Source organism: Musa acuminata, chromosome BXJ3-2 (genome assembly GCF_036884655.1).
Source record: "Musa acuminata AAA Group cultivar baxijiao chromosome BXJ3-2, Cavendish_Baxijiao_AAA, whole genome shotgun sequence".
Classification (NCBI taxonomy): Eukaryota; Viridiplantae; Streptophyta; class Magnoliopsida; order Zingiberales; family Musaceae; genus Musa; species Musa acuminata.
The window spans coordinates 24893894-24915846 of record NC_088350.1 but is presented as its reverse complement, the minus strand read 5'-3'; the positions used below and the strand labels follow the sequence as shown (position 1 = coordinate 24915846).

Below are 21953 nucleotides of genomic sequence, written 5' to 3'. Positions count from 1 at the left end.
TCGGTTCCCGACTTATGACTAGCCAGTCTTTATCTGAGTTGTGCCAGATCGGTCCTCTGACTTGCGACTCGCCAGTCTAGCCTAAGCATGAGTGCAGACCCTCGACCCACAAGCCTAGTCTTCATCCTAGTAGCACCAGATCGGTTCCCAACTTGCAACTAGCCAGTCTTTATCCGAGTCACGCCAGATCGGTCCTCTAACTTGCGACTCGCCAATCCAGCCTGAGCCCGAGTGCAGACCCTCGGCCCATGGGCCCAGTCTTCATCCTAGTCGCGCTAGATTAGTTCCCAACTTGTGACTAGCCAGTCTTTATCCGAGTCATGCCAGATTGGTCCTCCGACTTGCGACTCGCCAATCCAGCCAGAGCCCGAGTGCAGACCCTCGGCCCATAAGCCCAGTCTTCATCCTAGTCGTGCCAGGTCAGTTTCTGACTTGCGACTAGGCAGTCTTTATCTGAGTCACGCTAGATCGGTCCTCCGACTTGCGACTCGCTAGTCCAGCCTGAGCCTAAGTGTAGACCCTCGGCCCACAAGCCTCCTCTTCATCCTAGTCGCGCCAGATCGGTTCCCGACTTGCGCCCGAGTGCAGACCCTCACCCCATGGGCCCAGTCTTCATCCTAGTCGCGCCAGATCGGTTCCTGACTTGCGACTAGCCAGTCTTTATCTGAGTCGTGCCAGATCGGTCCTCCGACTTGCGACTCGCCAATCCAGCCTGAGCCCGAGTGCAAACCCTCGGCCCATAGGCCCAGTCTTCATCCTAGTCGCACCTGGTCGATTTTCGACTTGCAACTAGCCGGTCTTTATCTGAGTCATGCTAGATCGGTCCTCCGACTTGCAACTAGCCAATTTTTCTCCGAGTCGCGCCAGATCGGTCCTCCGACTTTCGCTAGTCCAGCCTGAGCCCGAGTGCAGACCCTCGGCCCACAGGCCTAGTCTTCATCCTAGTCGCGCCGGATCAGTTCTCGACTTGTGACTAGCCAGTCTTTATCCGAGTCGCACCAGATCGATCCTCCGACTTGTGACTCGCCAGTCCAGCCTAAGCCCGAGTGCAGACCCTCGGCTCACGAGCCCAGTCTTCATCCTAGTTGTGCCAGATCGGTTCCTGACTTGCGATTAGCCAGTCTTTATCCGAGTCGCGCCAGATCGGTCCTCCAACTTGCAACTCGCAAGCCACAAGCCTGAGCCCGAGATCAGTTACTCGGCCAACAGGTCATCTCCTCCCGGCTCACACAGCTCGGTCTCCTGACCAGCGACTCGCCAACATCATCCTGCACGGGCCCAGCCATCCGATCGATGGTCAAATCATTCCCAAAGCACAGAGCGCCGCCCCCGAACTGCCTCACAACGAGCCAATCCAACTTCCCCTAGTAAGCAATCAACCGAACCACGACATTCTGACCCAGACGTTCCCCTCGCCCTCTCAAGGACCCCACGGTACGCCTTGATTGGGGGGGGGGAGGGGGGGGAGGGGTGAGAAGTGATAAGGTATATTTTGGGTCCAGGCCATGTCACGATCGACGCTATGTCATGCTAAAGCCATGTCAGCAAGAGGAGTACCCCCACGTGCCGAGCCAGAATTTGTACCAAGGCGTTGCTTGGTACGTCCTGTCTCGGAAAGCTCGGGATGGCGCCGCATGGCGCCGTTTCGTGCACCCCAGGATGGCAACCGCACGAAGGTACCATCTCACCTCTCGAGGATCGGTCACCACGTCAAACCCGCGTACGACCGACCCTCGTACAGTAGTATAAAAACTCTGAGCTGGCATCCAGCCCAAGGGAGAAAAAAATAATAGATCAACACACCGCTGACTTGCTCGTCGGAGGGGCCACAGTTGGCAACCACCCGATGAAGGCTATTCTTGCAGAAAAGCGGCCACCCTCGAGCCACGAGCGTTCTGACCTTGGAGTCGTTGACTAGCGTCCAGACGGCTAGCCACTAATCGGCGTCCGGATCAAGAGACGTTGATCAACACCCCGGCACCGACACCCCATCGCAAGGGCTTGACCGACCTCGACAACCAGCTCATATCAAAGACTCCCGATATCGACCCAAGATTTGGTGTGAGAGATCACACGTCTGCAAGGAGCAGCAACACTGTTAGAGCTCAAAAAAACGCAGCCCTTTCCTTCTCAAGATTCAAACAATCAAACAGATCGAGGGCCATCCCGAGAGCCGCTCCGACGGCCGCAATTTCTCCTCGCAGTAAGCTCTCGATCCGCCCAAGGAGTTGCAGAAGCGCCATGGCGTCTCTCTCTCTCTCGCGCGCGCGTCCTGCTGCCTGGGTTGCAGATTCCTGTCTGTAGTCCGCAGCGGACGACGACTTGGCAATAGAACACCGCTGTGAACGAATCACGGCACAACAAAAGACCCAAGTTTCGGACCCACGATTCAAGCCACGACAATTGAAGTACTCTCAACGGAACACCTTATAACGCGAGCATGACAAGAACCGCAAGAAACGATGTGGAGCAACGAATTTTCGTGGTACGATTTACGTTACGACAATTAAGCTTGCCCATAGGTAGACGCCTCGAGTTCTACTCAGAAAGAGCAATGCCATGCCAAATATAGAAAGTTTTTCATCATTCCCCCATTATTAACGAAAACATAAAAAATATAAAGAGTATTTCTGTTGAGACATCCATATCTATTAGTGTATAGCACAAATGATTCGTGTTCAAATGTCATATACGTTATTTAATGTAATATATATTTTTCATTAAAAAAATCACTATGTGACATTTTGATGCATCAATCTATGACCTAAAAATACCAAAATGACACAATTCAACAACTAATTCTTTTGCAGATGAGAGACATGCTTATCGAGACAAGAAGCAGGAAATGATTAAAGGAAGAACAAAAAGACCTTTTTCCGCAGCAAACAGTTCACTTCTTTATGAATCTTACTAGATACAGATTGTTCTGGACTTCATTCTCTTGCAAACATCTGAGAAACCAAAAAGTAAATTACAAGAAGCCAAAAGTTTGCAAGAATGAATGGAATCCAAACAGTTAATTTACATTACAGTAGAAGCAATTTTTTTGGACTGCAGACCAAACTGCTTCTGTAGGAGAGCAAATCCTCCTCTTCTTGTTTCGGACAACTTTCCACTGGTATGTGTTGAGAGAAGAAATAAGTCGGAAATTCTCGAGGAGCCCAAGGTTCTATTGAACATAAATCAGCAACCAAGTCAAAGTGGCCCAAAGAATGATCACCGGAAGACATAAAGACCCTTTGAGTTGAGGGCTGTCGTTTGGTAGCCTTGGATATGCATCTGGAGGCGGCATGACACAGTTATCGCCGTTGAAATATATTCGCCTCGGAAAAGCCCATCCTTTCTGGAAGGTGAAGGCTGATGGATCCTTTTGGAACAGAAGTTCTGATTGTACATTTCCAGAGGGTCCTGCCTGCATCAGCAAGTCATTGTAGTATTTGATGCCCCAAAGCATTGCAGTATCATCTGCATACCAAAAAACCTACTTAAAATGTCACTAATAAAGAGAAATTAAGAACTGCAAGTATAGTCTATGATGCTATCGCATCAAATTTCTAAAACAAAAGGTTATCATGAATAATAATAAAGGATCATCTTCTAACGTAAAAGCCAAAGGATAAGGTGTCTCCTTGTCATGCAAGGTCATTTAGGTATCAGCAATATGTTGAACTGTGACAACTAAAATGAATCATAATAACTTACTTATGCCTCCATATGGGGTCAGTGAATTGTAATTGAAACTGAAGATTTGAGTGAGATTGTCAAAGTTGGGATGCTGGATGACGAGGTTCCACTGTGTGTAATTCATGCGGTAATTGAAATTTGTTATTGCAATCTTTACACGCCAATACTCCCTGTAGTTAAGTTTGATGTGCCAGTGCACTCTTATTGGGCACATATGTGATGTGCACTGGACCAAAGGTGTAAAACTGCTTTTTCCAGGACCGTTGATTGCAGAAGCTAAATACGGCGAATCTCCCCTGTAGCAGTAGGAAAGAAATTATCATCACTGAATTAACTAAATATACCAAATGGAAATATAAGAAAAATTATCACAAAACTCACTCCACGCAGCTACCCGGTTGGGTTATGTTATTCTGGCATCCACAGGAGCATGTTGGGCAATTGACAATCGTATCATTGTAAAAGGATGAAAGCGATACACAGCATGTAGGTGTCTTCTGAGCAAGAAACTGGGAGTATGTACATGTAACGTTCCATGTCACTGCAACCAAACAGCGAAAAAAGCTTAGAAAAAGGGAGAATAGTTTCTTGAGATCCAATTCTTAATATCCGCTAGTCCTATGTTCCCAATAATCACCAAAAATATGGGGGTGGAGCTTATTCTGCTTTTATGAAACTTCCAAAGATTCAGACAGGAATAGCACTAAGCAGCCGACAATCTGTTTCTCGTAACAAAGTTTTCTGCATGAGATGAATGAAATTTTGGCTGCACTAGTTTTATTTGCAACAGAAACTTGATATCTAATCCAAAAGCTAATTTGTGTTATGATTAGTCCAATAACCTGAGAAGTTTTAATCATAACTTACTCAGAGCTTGGGTGGTTCTTCTTCCATCTTGCGAGACAAACCTACTAGGTTTTACAATCTTTGCAGCTCCACATGTATACCCGGGGCCGGGAGACTTCAGAGTGAAGTTTTTGGGCACACGGACAGTCTTGTTGGTTGTGCCTGCTGCACCCACACTGATCTGGAATGAACTTGCGGCATTGGCGGGATCCTGAATCCACGAACTAATTATGCCCCCCTTGCAGCAGTTGGCAATTTGCATGTTGTATGGAGTTCCAGGAAGCAGATCAACAACGGATGGATCCTTCTTACAGCAATGTGGAATGTTCCCTTTAAACCTTGAGCAATCACCCTGCTCGGTAGCTTGCCCTCCTACCATAGACCAGATCACCTCCTTCTTTGCCCATGTCCATCCGAGCATCCACCCAGGCGCCTGGATGTGGCGATATTGCTGGAAATTGAATATTGTAACGACGGCCTGAGAGAAGATGAATCAATCAGATCAAACAATTTGCTGCAGTTTAAATAGCATTTGTCTTAACTTACAACTCACACAAAACATTAATCTCAGAAAGAAAACAAAAGTATAACATTTGCGATCTTTCAGCGATCTTTCAGCTGTCTTAACTTACAACTCACACACAACATTTTTGCTAGGTGACATGCATAGAGTTGTCATTTGGGCATCCCATAGTTTCATCAAAGATTTACTTACAACATAGCCGTCTGGCGCCCACTGCATAACATCCCATTTGATTGTTATGTTCCCATTCGGGTCTAGCGGATCGTAAGCTTCTGCATAAGCAGAATTTGAAGCATGAATTAGTGAACAGCATCGGAAATCAGATAATTTATAGGAAAACAAAACACTCCATAGAAATATAGTATATGTGGAGGGAAGCACATTCTTTACACCATGAGCATGGAAAAGAATACAAACTGTCTCAAATCATTGAAACCGACGGCTAATTTCTCGATGGTGTAAGCAATGGACTCTTTGTTTCTCTCTTAGAAATACTACTTTCTCTTGCAAGATATGAATCTCTTGACAAACAAATATAGGTTAAAACTTGGATAAAATCGACATTAATCATGAAAACAAAACCATCAATTTTATAAGAGTTTTGCAGATAAAGGTTATAAATCTGAATCCGAGTTTCTATTCAGTGTCGACTCGTAGGCGACGCAAAGGGGAAAAAAAAATCTCCCCTTTCCCAAATCGTCTGACGTCTCGAAACACAGAGGATAATCTCCAGCAGAAGATGACTCTGAAGACCCGTAACTCGAGAAAATTGAATCGAATATTGGGGTTCTAATCCAAAAAGAACGAGTCTTGAGAAGAATGGAGAAAGCTCGACGGAGAGGGGAGAGGCGGGGACTGACCTGCCGTCGAAGCGAGGGACGAGAGGAGTATAAACAACACCGGGGTAGAAGCCAAAGGTGCGATCTTTGACGTGTGTCTCCTAACTGTGGAGATGGAGGAGCTCAGGTCCATCCCCGTTCGCCGATCGGAGCTTCTCCTCTGCAGCAATGGCGAGGGAGGGAGGGAGGGAGGGAGACGATTCCCGGAAGGAGTGCTATATATATAGATAGCTGCAAAGCACACATTAGCGACCTTTCCACAGTCCACCACCGTCCACCAAGAAGACCGAATCGCCCCTGGCTCGAGGGTAAAGCGTGCGGACTCGAGAGAGCCTCCTCATCTCTGACCTATTTGGATCATTCAAATGGGAAAGAAGAAAAGGTCTCGTGGAAGTGTTAAGTGATTTGGCTGAGCTCTCGACAAATCAATTCGAAATCCCAACTGTCATCCTTGGTTTTAGGACTTCCAAGTCAACCCTGAATTGTTCTGCCAATAATATCTTTGGAAATGATGGTTATGCCTTTTATTACACCATATTATCTTTCCCCAAAAGATGAAAAAAAAAAACAAAAAACTTAATTAATTAATTAATATTAATAGAGTTAATTATAGATTGTTCTCTATAATTAATTATTTTTAATATCTCAATCCTTATTTTTTTAAAAAAACTATATTAAGATTATTATATTTATAAAATTAAAATATTTGATTCTATTACTTCAATAATTTTTTTAATCTTATATATGAATCTGAAAGTTTCACTATCTAATATAATTTTAAAAATTGTAAAGATGGAGATATTAAAAATGATTAACTATAAGAGATAATATATAATTAATTTTTTTATTTTTTTATTCATTTTTTATATGATTAAGATGATGATGTAAGCCAAACTTATGGACATCATGTGATGGCTGCAGACATGAGGTAGGAAGAGTTCATGCTGAACAGGTGGGTCCATTGATTTGGATTTCAAGAGTATCTATCTGACGTGCAATCCACCTCGAACGATCAAAGTCAACCCGCTGTTATACTTGAGAACTTTCGACCCAATGTGGGCCACGTCTGTGTGTGTGTGTGTGGTGTAGATGATACCTTGAAACTTCAAATATGTGGTCTTTGTCATGAGTAATTTCGAGAGACTTTGACTTGGCATTGAAACCAATGTTTTCTTGTCTTCTATGGCCATAATATATGGTGTTAGGTTTCTTGAAGAGGCTTTATTAATCATCATTTTATGTATCATAAGTAAATAATTAGTTCTCAAGTGTTTGAAATGGTTTCAGGGCCAACAAAACCATGCTTGGTGGGCTACAGCACACGAACAGCTAAAGGTGTACGTCTCCTGGAATCAGCTGCACCGAATGAGATAGAGAGAGAGAGAGAGAGAGAGAGAGAGAGAGAGAGAGCAGCAGTTGGCTTGGTTTCAATGAAAGAAATGGACAGACGTGTGGAAAGGGGGAGTATGGGAATGGATGTTGATTGATTGGGCAAGTAGAATTTGATTCCATCGCATGACAGCTGAACGTAGAGTCATTAGTAGGTGAGTATTGTCCCATAGATTGGTGTGGCCAATTCCATAGTAGGTGAGTATTGTCCCATAGAAATGGACAAACATCCCTAACATGCGCTTCCATTATGGTAAGAGAGAGAGAGAGAGAGAGAGAGAGAGAGAGAGGGAGATATGATTCTCCCTTTTGTTGCTTTTTATCTTTCTAATTTTGATGCCAACAGTTCGATTTATGATCAAATGGACAACATCGATTCTCAATAGAGAGTTCAAACAAATCGATAACGAATTGTCGCCTTACGATTAAATTGGTCAAACAAAGTCAACTGTAGATCGAGTTACATTTTAATATAAATTATCATCAAATACATTATCAAAAGCTATTATTTATATTTCATTTCAAAATTCTAGTAAAATCAAATTAGACTCAACTCAACTATCAATACAAAAAATAATAGCAAAGGAGAATCTAAAAAAAACACAAAAACTTATCATATATGAGAATATATTGATCTCTTTAATATGCATTTGAAGAAGAAATCTCAAGTTAAATGTACAGTTGTGCATAGTATTTAGTAAACAATAAATCAATTATATTTTAAATATTTATTAAATTTATATTTTTTATTTTAAATAAATAAAATATACTATAATCTTACAAATAAATTTCATATACCTAGATATATAATAAATAAATAAATAACTAAATAAAATCATATTAATAAATATAAAATAATCTTTAAAAATTAAAAAATATATAAATTTTCATATTATAAAAAACAAAATTCATGCTAATTTTTCACTGGGTTAATTTTATGATTTTAAATAGTATCATAAAATAATTTAAAATATTAAAAAAAATTAAAGTGCTAATGCTAAGATAACATTAACATCCAAACCAAATACAATTTAAAACTTATCGTACATGAAATCATATTTAAAATATACGACTCTCGATATGCACATTTCAAATGCATTCTCAAACACACCTAATTTTTTTTATCAAACAACAAATTACATTTTAATATAAATTATCATCAAATAAATTATCAAAAATTATTCTTTGTACTGCATTAGGCATATAAATCGACTTCAACCTTGGACAAAACATAATGTCAAAAAAGTGGATCAAGGACTAAAAAGTTCTTTACAAACCCAATTTTTTGCAACCAAGTTACTCTAAAAACTGAACTACACATGCATTAAGTTTGAATACCCTAATTTAGAATCAAGAATAACTCTAAACAATAATGTAGAAATTTAATAACAATGTCACAATAACATAAAAGATAGCAGCAAACAAGTGCAGCAGCAGAAATGTGGTTCAAGAACAAAAAAACCATAGGTGTTCCCAGTGGAGATAAACTATAGCTTCATGTAAGCAGGCCATATGGCAGTAGCAACGATTTCCTAAAAATGGTTTACCCCACAGAATACTTGGAGAAAAATACATTGTAACTGGGCATTAGGTTTTGCACACATGCATTCCACAACAGTAAGTAGATCTTCCTAAATGCATAAAAAAGTATAACAAAAGTACAACAGTAAGTACAAGCCTTCAGAACCAGGAATGAAAATGCAGCATAGAGATATACCATGTTTCCTAATATGCTTAGATCCATAGGGTAATGCTGGGATCAATACAATTTTCTTAGTCAATAGTCGATATTTGGTGGAACCTAGAGTTGTTTGAGAGGCTACCAACCTTTTGCGCTGGTGAAAAATTGGTGGAGAAAATTCATGGGATATCACAAAGATATGGCATGAAAACCAACAAAACCTGTTAGGAAATAACTAGACAATATATTTCACAGTATACAGCAGAACAATTGTTCTGCTGAATCTTGGTTCATTATAAGATATACGTTTACCAAATGACATCTAAAACAAAGAACAACAAATGATTCGAAGCTATCAACTAATTTAGCTGGTAAAAACTTTAACAGTTTATCGTAAGGTTCTAGGTTCGAATCCCATATTTATCATTTACCATTTGTAAAAAAATAACTTTATACATAACTATAACTTTATACAATGATAAAAAAGAATCATATCTTTAAAAAAACAAAGGTCTTTGCCAGAAGGTCAATAATAAAGAGTATTTTTGACACACTGAGGCCCACAGTGTATAACTAAAAACAATGTAAAAAGAGCTTTTCAAAAAATGATGGCAAAAGGTATGATGTTAGGAAGATCGACAATGAAACCTCTTTTGATATCAAGAAATTAAGGAGCTAAAGATTTAGTTACAACTTTGGCATATACATGAATGCAAGAAGGATAGCTAACTATATACGCATAAAAGAAACGTCGAAGAGCACTTGTCAATGCTTAACACTAATCTCAATTTTAGGACATGGTGTTACTGTTGCTTTCTGCTGGGACTCATAAAAATGCGGTAAGGACAATCATATTCTTAAAATGCATGTGACAAACATATAATGAATGACGAGAATAATAGCATGGCAGTTAAGTTGATTTTGAACAATCGAAATAAGATCAGTATAATAGTATCAGCAAATATAAAAAGAAAAGGGCTTCTTTAAGGTCAATGATTATCATCTAATCAATGCCTCTGAAAAAGGAGAGAAACCCCTATATAAGTTGATTATCACATTGTATGGAGGGGCATAAGTTCACAACAATATTAGGCAAATTCCTTGAATAATTTTGAAAGACAAGGATCCATAAATCCAGCTCAGAATCAATATTATCACAAGAATCCTTATTTCATGTTTGTGGACTTGTGGTTATCATATGCCTAATTTGTTTGGAGCTTAACAACATAAAGGGTAATGTCTGATCAAGCCTAGCTTAGTCAGTTCCCAAGTCTTTGATCACTTAACATTGGCAAAGAGGTGACAATGCACAACAAAATGCTGTATCAACAGCCTGCATTTGACACTATGTATAACATAATCATTTCCCAACTCAATAGAAGACCGAGAATTATGCAGATGCTACTGGATAAAACTTTCGTTGAACTGAAGTTACACAATACAATAATCTTGCAGATAATGATCCATTAAATCTCTATTTACCAAGAACAAGACACAAGGATGAGAGACTTATTATTGAAATTCTAAAATGGTGTGCTAAATTTGGGCTGGAATTTCTGAACTGTAGCACGTAAAAATGTGCTAAATGTAGTCAACAACATAAAGTTAAGGACAGATGAAACAGCATCTTTACCACATTTGTGAAATCAAGTCATCTTCCGCATTAATTTCGGCTTCTTCACGAAGCTCAATCTCAGCATTTTAAGCCGCCTCCTTTTCATTTTCGTCTTCTCTGGTAACGTCAACCTCTTCTTCACCTTCTTCTCCTTCACCTTCACAAACCTCTTATCAACTTTATATACCTTAGGTGTCACCGGCACCCCACGTGCCACTGCCTCACTAAAGAGGGCATTTGCCCTGTCAGACTGATTGTGCATAGCCAACTTCTCTATCAACAAACTATAAGTCTTAACCCCAGGAGCATGACCATATCCTTTCATCAACCGAAACACCTTCACTGCATGCTCCACCCGTTCGATTCCACACAAGATCTTGATAAATCCATAGTAGGCTTTCCTGTCAAGCTTATCCCCGAAACCGGCCGACCGCATCCATCCAACCATCTCATCCCCCTCGGATACCCGAGCAGCCTGAAACAAGCTCCGGATGAGGGTTAAGTAGGTCTCTGCATCAGCTGAGCACCCCCATCCGCTCATTTTCCTAAACAGTTTCAAGGCATCCTCAGTCTTCCGGATCTTACACAGATTGGTGATGAGCACGCGGAAGGTCTCGGCATCACGAGGGATACCGGATGATTCCATCTCGAAGAGAATCTTCTCAGCCTCTGGCTGCAGTCGAAGTGGGTCCTTCTTCCGGCAAAGCCGACAAACACAATCCAAGATCGCATTATAGGCAGGTGTTCCGAGCTCAAACCCTCCCCGGAGGATTTCTCCCATAAGCCGGCGGGCCTCCTCAAGCTTCCCGGCAGCGCACCACCCCCGGATCAAAGCAGTACAGATCTCCTCGTCTGGGAAGACCTCGTTGGCGTAGCGCTTCACCGCACGCTCAGCATAGCCAGGAAATCCGTGTTCAGTGAGGGTGGCGACCAGGGAGGAGAGGGCGGAGCGGTCACGGTGGATGCCGAGATCTACAGGAGCGGCATCAAAGAAGCGGAGCGCTTCGGCGGCGCGGCCGGCGCGGACGAGGCGGTCGAGGGCTGCGCGGAAGGAGAGGGGGCCGACTGCGCGACGGAACTCGGAGAAGAGATCGTAGACGGCCTTGAAGTCATTGCGACGGCCGAGGAAGTGGACGAGGAAAGAGAGGGACTCATCGGAGGGGGTGAAGGAGCGATGGCGGACGATCCAGCGGTAGAGGTCGACGGCGGAGCGGCCAGCGGCGCGGGAGAGGTCGAGGACCTCAGCAAGGAGCCGGGTGTTGAAGCGGACATCAGAGAAGTGAAGGGAAAAGTGGCCGGGCAGGTCGAGGACAGAGGAAGAAGGATCGGCCGGGGAGGAGAGCTTGACGAGATCGGCGGAGATGGAGCGGGCAAGGTCCGAGTAGGCGACGGCGGATGCTGAGGAGGAGGAGGAGAAGGATCGGATGGTCGAGGGAAAGAATGGAAGAGGGATCGGAGGGCAGAAAGGCGGGAATGGGGAATGGGAAATGGATCGGGAACGGGAGGGGGAGGGGCCAGGGAGGACGCGGCGGAGGAAGTAGCGTAGGGGCGGCGGGCGTGGGGGTCGCCACATTGTGTTCCGGTGTCTGCAAAATTGGGGCGCAGCAGCACTAAACAGAAGAAGGGTTTTTAGAAGTCGCCAATAACGTGGGTCGGTAACAAAAGGGAAACACTTCCGAAACCCTAAAGGAAGTGTTTCGAGCGGGAGCACAGAGCTAAAGTGCTATCGGGAATGCTACACTCGAACGCCATCAGCTCGTGTTTTTGGAACTTCTAAAATTATTTTATTATTCATCATATTTTTAATTTTAATTTTATTCTTTTTTCTTTTCTCACAACCCCACACCCCACTGGTGTATCCTTCTACTGTCGAATCTCCGCCGCCCGTGCATCATTATTGGACGGTTTGCAAAAATCAAAACATGATATTTAATGAATCAAAACATGCAATTGACCTAAAATATGATTACTTATGATTTATTATAGAATATTCAAAATTCTAAAAATATTAAATCATTATAATTGTAACAAATGTAAACAACTATTTCCCACACACACAATGAAACCACTTTTATGACAACATTTAACAGAACAAATGGATACAACATACACACCTTTCAGCTTAGAAAGATATAGCGCATTGTACAACCATTCCCTTCAACAGCTTTCTTGAACCTCTCTAGTACAACGCCTCTAACATAGGCAGAAGGAAGAGAACAGGGTCAAGAAAGCTGTCCAAGGAATGACAATTCAGGACTTCTTTTAACCGGGAAACACAACTCACCATTCACAAGCATTTTTCAGGAGCAGTCATATTCCATAGGTAGGAATACTTGGGTGAATCTGTGACTTCCTCCTTGAAATCTTAGCACCAGTCAGTAAATTCTTCTGTGTGCATAGTTGCTTTTGTCAGATAACCTTCTTCTTGGGGCAGAATAGATTGCTGTTGCCGGTGGCCAATTGAGTGCAAACAAAAACAAAGGATTCTTTGATCAAGACAGAACTAGTCTATACTAACCTTAGCTTGTTTGATCATGTTTAGCTTCTGTGCAAGTTGATTGGTCATCTGGCATTGGCTGCAAGAGATGATAAATTGCATTCACTCCAGATATTCTATGCACACTTGTGCAGTGGGTGTTTCCACTTCCAATAAAACGGAAAGGATTGGAAATGACCAGATAGTCTAAGCTTTCTTTGTAATGCCTAGTTACATTCTCTTTCTATGTCAATAGATTGTTATCCTCAGTTTACATTCTCTTTCTAGGTTTTATGAACCAAGCCAATTCCATGCATCATTATTTCCTTATCTTGACTGGGACAGTCCAACATAAGCTACACAATTTGCAATATGTCCGTGTAGATGCATCATCATTTCCTTTATTTGCAGTGCTACCAAGGCTCAAGATTGTGAATAAAAGTAATTTGACGAAAGCAGATTTCAAATCAAGACCTTACCATCAGGAATCAAGGCCTAAACCAACTAGGCTGAAGAGATTTACCACAGTATAGAGTGGTATGATCTTATGAAGCTTTTCGATTAAACTATCCATTCTTCGGAAAAGAAAATGGCAGAAAAATGAAACTGAGGTTATGTAAACATAGGCTAAAAAGGTGAATCTGTAGCAAACACAAGGGAAAAAAGGAGGAAAGAAAGACCTTAGCAAAGTTTTGGATGACAGTGTAGACAACGACCTCAACAACCAGTTTGAATCTAGAACTCCAGTTTGAGCCATTTGTTGTAATACACACAGGTCTTTGGTGATATAACACCATCAGGCGTGCACTCGCTTATCCGCGGACACACTCCACAAGGAATCGACGATAAGTGACCAACTCTGGGAGCTTCTCTACCTCTCAAACTCCTGTAGCACACCTTTCCGGTTTGAACCGTAGAGAACTCACCTACTCCAGTGCTCTTCAATTCCTCAATCTCCTTGTCCAAAGCCAATGCACGCACAATCTCCAGTACCTGCTGCATGGTACATGCCACCTTCAGTACTCCTGAGGCTGAAATGGATTTCCAGATATCTTCGATGGTCGCAACCTTGAGCTCTTCAATGTGCTTCAAGCACATCTTCCTCAAAATATTAATGAACTCCGTATCAAGGCTTCCTTCTGAATACCATGAACCACCAGATACTTCCTTTGATGGTTCAAACTCTACAGCCATGAAAATTTTTCTTGCCTTATTGTGAACATTAACAACATCTTTTATGAGGTTCTTGTTCTGGAGTGATTTGAGAGCCTTAGTAACAACAATATTCTGAAGACCTGTTTCTTTTTTCATGTCAGCTGTCCAAATCCCCATGTTCTTTCTGCTTTTGATCAATTCATAGAGAATCCGCTCATTTTCAGGTAGAGCAGGAGGTTGACTTTGTGAGTCAGGTTGTGCCCTCTTTTGCGGTGTCATCGATGGGCGGCTCATTGCGACTGTCATAAGTTCAACAAAAAAGAAATCAGAAAAGGCGAAGGAAATAAAATTAATATAACACAACAAAAGAATGTTCTTTTATGATATTTACTAGCAAAAATTAACAGAGTGACGATCAGATTCCACAACAAAGGCAGTAAAGACCTTGGTCGCACTTCGATCTATTTTTCTCAAAATCAAACCCGTGATATGGTTAAGGGGTTCAACTCTTCATAGTGAATCTCAAAATATGGTTCCATAGAAGTGGCATCGCTCGGTGCAGACAACAAAAGGGCAGCTGCAAGCATGGCTGTCGCTGACGAAAATTCTATGGAGCCATCGGTCGAACATATGGCGTGCGAGAGGAGAATAAGGGTTTACCCACACCACAAGAAAAACGGATCAAAAGAAAATGCAAAATCAAAAAACAAGAACTGAGATGCTAAAAAATCTCCTCGAGAAATGGAGATAATTCATCATAAAAAGATTGAGCGACTGAGATGGACGAACCGGTCGAGAGGGAAGGGCACGCAGTTCCCCAACCTTCCGCAGGTGGTAGGAGATCGTTTGCGTCCTAGGGCTAGGGTTTAGTACCGCCCTTTCTTCTGCGATCCGAGCGGCAATTGGAGGTTCGCAATGCGCGAGAGGAAGGGAAGAATCTAAACCGGAAAGCGATTCGTTCTTCCGCTGTTTAGGGAGAGAAAGAGAGCACTTAATCGTATATAGAAGTACCCCCACCCAATCCGTTACCTTACGAGACAGCGACGGGGTACATACGTGGGTCCCAAGTGGTCTCCTCTTTATGTGCACTTTTAACGGGAGCAACCGTCCGGGTAACGAGTTGACGTGTCTGCAAGAGTCGGCGTTCATTTTATGGGTCCCACATGGGCCATCTTATGTCTGCCGTCCACCTTAGATCAAACGGTGATGAATGTGTTTTCGTGCTTTCGTGCGTCGAATGCATGCGTGCTCGCTACCACGACATATCATTTTGATTCGTGTTAATGGGCGATCGATTTCGATAATTTATCGAAAACCAGTACCGTTTTATATTATTAAGAATAAATAAACAAGTGATGCATTCCAAAGTTCACATTATGGAAATTTTAAATGTACAGCTAAGGACAGTGTTAGCATGTGAAAGGATTAAAATAAAATTAATTATTTCTTTATTTTTAAATAATAAGTGATGAAAATGATATTTGATCCTGAAGATGAAAATATTTATCCTCAACTAAGGTTTGACATATGACAATCAAATCAACATAAGGAGGAGGCTGAGGCCCCCAATCAACTGGACATTATATGAATATAAAATATGTTAAAAACATTCTTTTTAATTTGATCAATCATAAAAGATTCACTAAGACCATAGTAATCGAAATGATTCACAATTTATCCATCATACCTACTCCATTCACCATATCAAGAACCTTACTCGATTTTGTGCAGGTCGACAACAGATCAAACATCAAAGACCCCTCGGACGCACTCCAAAGGTTTCTTGTGCATGCGGGTTCGAAGCAAAATTTAAGCATCATCCCAGCATGTCCCAATAAAATTTAAGCATGCACCAGGTATTTTTGTTATAATGAACTAGTGACAAAAGTAGTTAAACCTAATCCTTCCATGCCAAAAGAACAAAAAAAACTCTTCTTTCTGAAAACATAAAAGGGAATAAAAAAGAAAAGAAAGATTTGAAATTTGACAACAACTTAACAACAGCATGCAATGTCTGTTGTGTTCTATGCCAACTAACATGGTTTGTATCAACCAAGAAGCAAAGCAAGACATGCATTCAACTCATCATGCACAGCCTAGCTGCATTCATTATCCCTCAAAAATAACACATCAGAGGCCATCAATAATCAAATAAAGACAACTATTTGACATGAGAAAGCAGCGCAAATAAAACAATATTTCAAACAGGACCAGAAAAAAAAAAAAAAAGGCGACCTCGCAAAGCAAATACTATGACATGGAGGTCAATAATTCTTCAAAGTTAAAGACAAGCCAATCAGCTTTTGCTGCAACTGCTTCTCGCATCTGAACCCCGGCGAAGCATATAAATAAGTCGGCACCACCTGGTTTCTTTGCCTTCAGAACAACTCGGAAGGAAAGAGAGAGATGAGAAAAGCTTACTACTCTTGAATGTCAATTTGAAATGGAGTAAAAGCACCAAAATGATTGCCATTTTTTTAACTTTCCAGGTCCTCTATACTACAGAAACACCTAAAGATAGGTGACGGTAACTAATAGTTCAGGACCTTTTGAAATAATTTGTTTGGTTTAGATTGATTACCTTCAGCATCTAATGTAGTCTGAACCATGCAAGAATCATGAGCTGGATATTTAATCTCATTCTCCACCCAACTTCTTTCTTTTAATTGATAAGAGAACTTGTTCACTTTGATCAATTTTATACACCTATTTGTGTAAGCAATGAAAGCCCACCAAAGGTGTTCTCACTGGAGAGAATTCAGGAACATAATAAAAAGAAATTAGATGATAATAATCTTATCTCAGAGAATCATAATCATTACCGAATGATTTGATTTATGTTAGAATAAAAGATTACGCTTTAAGAAAGCATCTTATCTTGCTGAGCAACTAAACCCTCAAACCCTCCTTGATTCACTTATATTATTGTGTAAGGTTAATTTAAACTCAGCATATGGTTCAATTACAAATATTTGAGCTGTCACAATATAAGTTAATTGATGGGATCTAATTTGCATCTCTCTGTTTTATGTAATGATTGGTATCTTAAATTCCATCACCAATCTCATGTAAAGTAATTTTCCCAGCTGCCAGATTAAGACTAATATAAATTCGTGACTTGTGTATGGGTTTTGTAAAATAGTTATCAAATTCAATCTAAAAGAACAACGGCATAGCATAGAAAACTACTAATGATAAAAAATTTATTTAAATCAACTGACTCTGCTACCTCAAGATCTGTTGCACCATCTCCGATCATAACCAATGCCTTGTAATCATGGACCTGCATCCAATACAAGAGATGCAAATTAAGCGACATTTGTCTGATACAAGAAATTAATTAAGCAACATTTAATGTAGAGTTTTATCATGTCACATAGTAATCGCAATACCTTTCTTATCTGTTGTACAGCTGTTGCTTTTCCACCACTTCTTGAAGTAGGTTCTTTGCTATCAAATCCAACAAACTCACCAGAACTCCCAAATAGTAATTGATTTGCAAAGATGTTCTCAAGAGGGATTCCAAGCTGCAAAGCCACAGGCTTCACAAAAAGTAGCAATCTTCAGCATGATGCTCTTGGCTTATCTTTGGCATCAAATCCAACAAACTCAAACAAATCAGATTACAACCAATATACTCATGGCTTATCATCTTATCCAATATTCTGAGAAAATAAAAACGATATTGTTCACATCACGTATGTATATGAGTCACTCCCATGATGCACCATATGAGTACTCCTTTTGGGGCAAGACCCAAATGGGCCTAAGTTGTGACCTTATTTCTGTGTGAGATCAAAGAAAATAAAAAGAAGTTGCCATCAGACGTAAGAGAACATTAACAAGGACTACCACTCACACGATAACTACTTTGGGCCTATTACTCTAATCTAGTAAAACCCAACCTGTACACCGGAAAAATTACACTGTGCATAAACAACTCTTCAAGAACCACGAGAATTCAATTTCTAGTTCTAGGCCATCCCTCTTTTTCATGATAATTTCAAAGATCTCAAATAGGATAGATCATAAACTTAGCAGAAACATCTTATTTTTCTTCTATATATGAACTGTTACCAAATCATAGATTCATCAACTGTTGGAAGATACATCACAATTAAAGATACTTCATATACCTTTATGCAAGGTATGAGATATCAGTGGAAAGGAAACATGATTTTCTTAGTCGAAATAAATGAAAGAGAAACAAGATTTTTTGAACAATAGAATCCACTATTTAACATCTTTTCATCGATGCCGCCATCTTTTACTCCTTCCCCTTCCCTGCGGCCATACATCCCTTGACGGTTTGAGGAAAGGTGGGTCACAAAGAAATTTATAAAATATGTAACCAACTCCTCTCCGGGATCACAGACCTATATACACTCAGACTCAAAAAGTCACCTAAGTATCCAACTTTATCATCAAAATAAGTCCTACACTGAATCAAATCTATGTAGTGCTGAACTATAAAAAATAATATCCTCAGTCATACTTGATATGACCACACTTATTCAACCACATAGAAAACAAATATGAAACTAACATTACATGACCATACTTGATCCATCCACACAGAAAAAAAATTCAACACACAAATCAATAGTAATATGTAAATTTGTCAGACAAGACTCCTAAACCCAAAATCAGTTTGGTTAAGATTTAACCCAAAGGTAGTACCGAAACAAATAATTTTATTTTTTTTAAGTGCATGATGATTCCCAAGATATGGTAATGGAAATGACAGAAAAAAGTCAGATGTAACTAGTTGAGATACATACATTAATCATTTGACGGAAGCCACCAGATATAAGGTACACGTCGATGTTTTGAGCCATCAGCTTTTTGGTAAGTTCAGCAATGCCAGGAGAAATCCTACACATTGATTATAAGGACAGGAACAAGGATAAGATGTATCTGTTGGCACCAATAGAGGCATGTGTGTATTCATGTGCTTAAAGATAAAAAAAGATTGTACAAGTTGGGATATTACCGCATATGGTTGTTGTTATTGTAAGGCTCTGCCTAATTAGCATAAGATTGTGCAACTCATAGATCAAATTATCAAGAACCAAGAATAAAAAAAAAGAGGAGTTTTGAGCTTGTAATTATTATCTATCAACTAGTTTGTAGAATATCTAGAAATACACAAACAAAAACCATATTAAGAATCTTTATCTATAAAATATCCACTAAGAGAAGACAACTTGACAGAACTTGTCGCTGATAATTTGTGTTGGGGATCTGTAAACAAAATTGGAAACACCAAAATCTATCTACATTTGATATAACAATAAAAAGAAGCAGCATTACCTGGGAGGTCTCTTCTCTAAAAAATCCTTAACCTGTGACAGTGAAGGATTAAATAAAGAAAGTCTAGCAGCTAAAGCTTCCTCAAACGGTACAGATCCACTCATAGCCCTGAAGTATCATAGAAAGAAGGGAAATAAGAATTATTTTCCTGGTGCATTTGAACTCATCAAATAAGGGTAATTACTTTGTTGTCCACTCTGCAACAGCTTTGCCAGCACCACAGAAGTCAGCAAGTTCATCAATACCCTCATCCAGACAAACAGTGCTATCCACATCAAAGCACACAGCATCAACACTGCGCCAGAAGTTGAGCACCTCTGCACTATGTTTGAAAATTTTCTAGTAAGGTAAAACTGCAATGTGAAAATGAATGACACATTAAATCTTTGTTAAGTTCTTTTGATGGTAATTCCATATGCCATGTGTATAGAAAGGGGAACAGGTTAGCCAATTGGTTGGCTAACCATGCCCTGATTGAGAGACTATGCTTTTCGAAGAGTGGAGTGGACCTCTCAGTTTCTACAGCTTGTCCACTCTGACTTAAGGGGTAAATTTTGTACCCATTTCCCTAAGTAATGCATATCTTACTATTTTAGCCAAAAAAAAAGTATGACACTGGACATCCAAATAGTTCTCAGGGACAACCTTCAGAAGGTATAGTGTTGCTAAACTGAGCAATAGAAATGCTCTTCGGGGGTTGCAGCGATGAGGCCACAACAGAGAGAGGCTTAAGATGTTTCATGACAGCTACAGGATGTTTAATTGCCATTTCTGGTATCTGCAAAAAGGTAGATCGGACAAGAGGAGACCGGCAGATATTGTAGGATTGGCAAACAGGATTGACATGTGCACTAACCAACCCAGCCATCAAGCTTCCTGCAGGCTAAAGAGTAACGACATTATGTTAGGCAAGAAACAAAGTGAGTGCAATGAGCTATATAAAATGTACACACATTTCTTGGCAAGATTTTTGAAGGCCATCTCAGAATGCACTTATAAGCCAGATAATAACAGGGGTTCTTAGCTATGTCAAGATAAATATTTATGAAATTTCAAATCTGTGGAAATTGAAGTTCTAGCACTACAAAGACCATTAAGATGCTGAAAGCTAAAACAAAGAAAGGTACATCATATATCCATCATTCAATAAGCTGTGAAACAAATCCAGAAAGTTACCAGCAATTTTATCTCTTGTTTTTGCCAGGATTGATTGATTTCTTGAGGTACACGAACTTCACTAATCAATGTCTTAGTTTCTTCAATCCTTTGATCTCAGGTGGCTTTTGGTTGGTTGTCGGAATCGAATCCGAGTTTCTCTAAAATTAGAATCAAATAGACTAATTATGTACAATTGGAATCGGAGTGACCAATTTCTTTTAAAATTTTTGTTACAATATTTATCCTTTATTTATTATTTTATATGCTTATAATAATTATTGATTATTATTTTCTTTTAAATAAATTCGTAATATTCACCAATACTACATTGTCTACTACTTCATATTTTGTTTACTATTTCATATTACTGAATTTTATACATTTTATAATCATAATTTTTAAATATATAGTTGTTTGTGTTATATTATTTGAGTTATATAATATGTTATGATATATTATAAATTTGTATTATTTTATGGTTTTATTTCAGTTTACGTTAAGTATATTACTTTTTAGATGTAAACAACGAACCAGATTCCGGTTGGATTCTGGCTTTTAAAGATAATTGGAACAGAATGAGATGATCAAAATCCAAATACTAACCATGAGAATCAACGATTCTCATTCCCATTCCTAGCCCAATTTTTACATTACCAAGCAGACCCTTTGTTTATCGCTGGAATTCTCTTAGTCTGACTGCTGAGATTAACATGGTTCTCAATTACAATGAGCGAAAAATCAAACAAACTGAACGGGTTTTCTCTTCACAGCCTATTGCAACCTTCCAAGTTCGAACTGATGATCTCACTCAACAAACATACCCAATGCCAAAAGAACAATAAAAGAAAGAATTCAAGCAAAACAGTAAACAAATAAGAACACGAAAACTCGCTCACAAATAGGGTTCGGCGTCCTCCGAAAGCAAAAATATCAAACATCAACAACAGAGGCCGAAGCAAATCGAAGAGAGCAATAGAAGAGACGGGAGTCTTCACCTGAGAGGGAGCAAAAGAGGAACCGTGGAGAGAACGATTTCGTTGCCAGCGGTCGGACGGAGAGAGGAACGTATAACGAAAGACGAGAGACGCGATTCAGATCGGAAAACGATGCGTTCGTCACGGCTGACGTGGCCTCTAACGCAACAACCAACAAATATTGAAGACTTGTACATATAATATTATTTTGTTATATATATATATATATATATATATATATATATATATATATGTGTGTGTGTGTGTGTGGAATGTCTTTCTTCTTCGGGAATTTGCGGT

At 40.1% G+C, this 21953-nt stretch overlaps 4 protein-coding genes across 9 annotated transcripts; all 4 read right to left on the bottom strand.

Annotated features, from left to right (window-relative positions):
* Positions 1-2871: 2871 nt before the first annotated feature.
* On the bottom strand, positions 2872-6101 carry LOC135631790 (COBRA-like protein 1). Its single transcript, XM_065139683.1, has 6 exons — positions 5914-6101; positions 5246-5325; positions 4552-5008; positions 4066-4225; positions 3703-3980; positions 2872-3465 (listed from the first exon to the last, which is right to left on the bottom strand). Exons 1-6 carry the CDS (start codon positions 6023-6025, stop codon positions 3170-3172), a joined length of 1383 nt encoding a protein of 460 aa, XP_064995755.1. The 5' UTR covers positions 6026-6101; the 3' UTR covers positions 2872-3169.
* Positions 6102-10352: 4251 nt separating this feature from the next.
* On the bottom strand, positions 10353-12228 carry LOC135631789 (small ribosomal subunit protein mL104 (rPPR9)-like). Its single transcript, XM_065139682.1, has one exon. The coding sequence runs from the start codon at positions 12148-12150 to the stop codon at positions 10609-10611; it is 1542 nt and encodes a 513-aa protein (XP_064995754.1). The 5' UTR covers positions 12151-12228; the 3' UTR covers positions 10353-10608.
* Positions 12229-13710: 1482 nt separating this feature from the next.
* Positions 13711-15165, bottom strand: LOC135631791 (uncharacterized). Of its 3 annotated transcripts, XR_010494504.1 has the most exons (3): positions 14998-15165; positions 14653-14815; positions 13711-14507 (listed from the first exon to the last, which is right to left on the bottom strand). XR_010494504.1 is itself a non-coding variant. In XM_065139684.1 (2 exons), exon 2 carries the CDS (start codon positions 14500-14502, stop codon positions 13789-13791), a length of 714 nt encoding a protein of 237 aa, XP_064995756.1. In that variant the 5' UTR covers positions 14503-14507; positions 14998-15139; the 3' UTR covers positions 13711-13788. The 3 variants fall into 3 exon arrangements, 2 of the variants coding, with proteins under 2 accessions (XP_064995756.1, XP_064995757.1); XM_065139684.1 differs by lacking the exon at positions 14653-14815 and having other exon boundaries at positions 14998-15139; XM_065139685.1 differs by lacking the exon at positions 14998-15165 and having other exon boundaries at positions 14653-14792.
* A 1115-nt stretch (positions 15166-16280) lies between these two features.
* LOC103973330 (phosphoserine phosphatase, chloroplastic) lies at positions 16281-21827 on the bottom strand. Of its 4 annotated transcripts, none has more exons than XM_018821572.2 (9): positions 21675-21827; positions 20378-20404; positions 20167-20299; positions 19706-19838; positions 19522-19629; positions 18990-19083; positions 17601-17750; positions 17438-17491; positions 16281-16584 (listed from the first exon to the last, which is right to left on the bottom strand). In XM_018821572.2, the coding sequence occupies exons 2-9, from the start codon at positions 20387-20389 to the stop codon at positions 16459-16461; spliced, it is 810 nt and encodes a 269-aa protein (XP_018677117.1). In that variant the 5' UTR covers positions 20390-20404; positions 21675-21827; the 3' UTR covers positions 16281-16458. The 4 variants fall into 4 exon arrangements, 3 of the variants coding, with proteins under 3 accessions (XP_018677117.1, XP_018677112.1, XP_018677114.1); XR_001976523.2 differs by adding an exon at positions 16790-16955 and having other exon boundaries at positions 16353-16584; positions 20167-20404; XM_018821567.2 differs by having other exon boundaries at positions 20167-20404.
* Between the last annotated feature and the right edge of the window lie 126 nt (positions 21828-21953).

Coding starts and splice junctions, on each gene's coding strand:
- LOC135631790 (XM_065139683.1), bottom strand. CDS start 6,025: ATGGACCTGAGCTCCTCCATCTCCACAGTTAGGAGACACACGTCAAAG. Junction 5,009..5,245: donor GGGCGCCAGACGGCTATGTT/GTAAGTAAATCT, acceptor ATCTTCTCTCAG/GCCGTCGTTACAATATTCAA. Junction 3,981..4,065: donor CAACCGGGTAGCTGCGTGGA/GTGAGTTTTGTG, acceptor CTACTGCTACAG/GGGAGATTCGCCGTATTTAG.
- LOC103973330 (XM_018821567.2), bottom strand. CDS start 20,389: ATGGCTGGGTTGGTTAGTGCACATGTCAATCCTGTTTGCCAATCCTAC. Junction 19,630..19,705: donor GTTGCAGAGTGGACAACAAA/GTAATTACCCTT, acceptor ATGATACTTCAG/GGCTATGAGTGGATCTGTAC. Junction 16,585..17,437: donor ATGGTGCAACAGATCTTGAG/GTAGCAGAGTCA, acceptor GTTGTTCTGAAG/GCAAAGAAACCAGGTGGTGC.
- LOC135631789 (XM_065139682.1), bottom strand. CDS start 12,150: ATGTGGCGACCCCCACGCCCGCCGCCCCTACGCTACTTCCTCCGCCGC.
- LOC135631791 (XM_065139684.1), bottom strand. CDS start 14,502: ATGAGCCGCCCATCGATGACACCGCAAAAGAGGGCACAACCTGACTCA.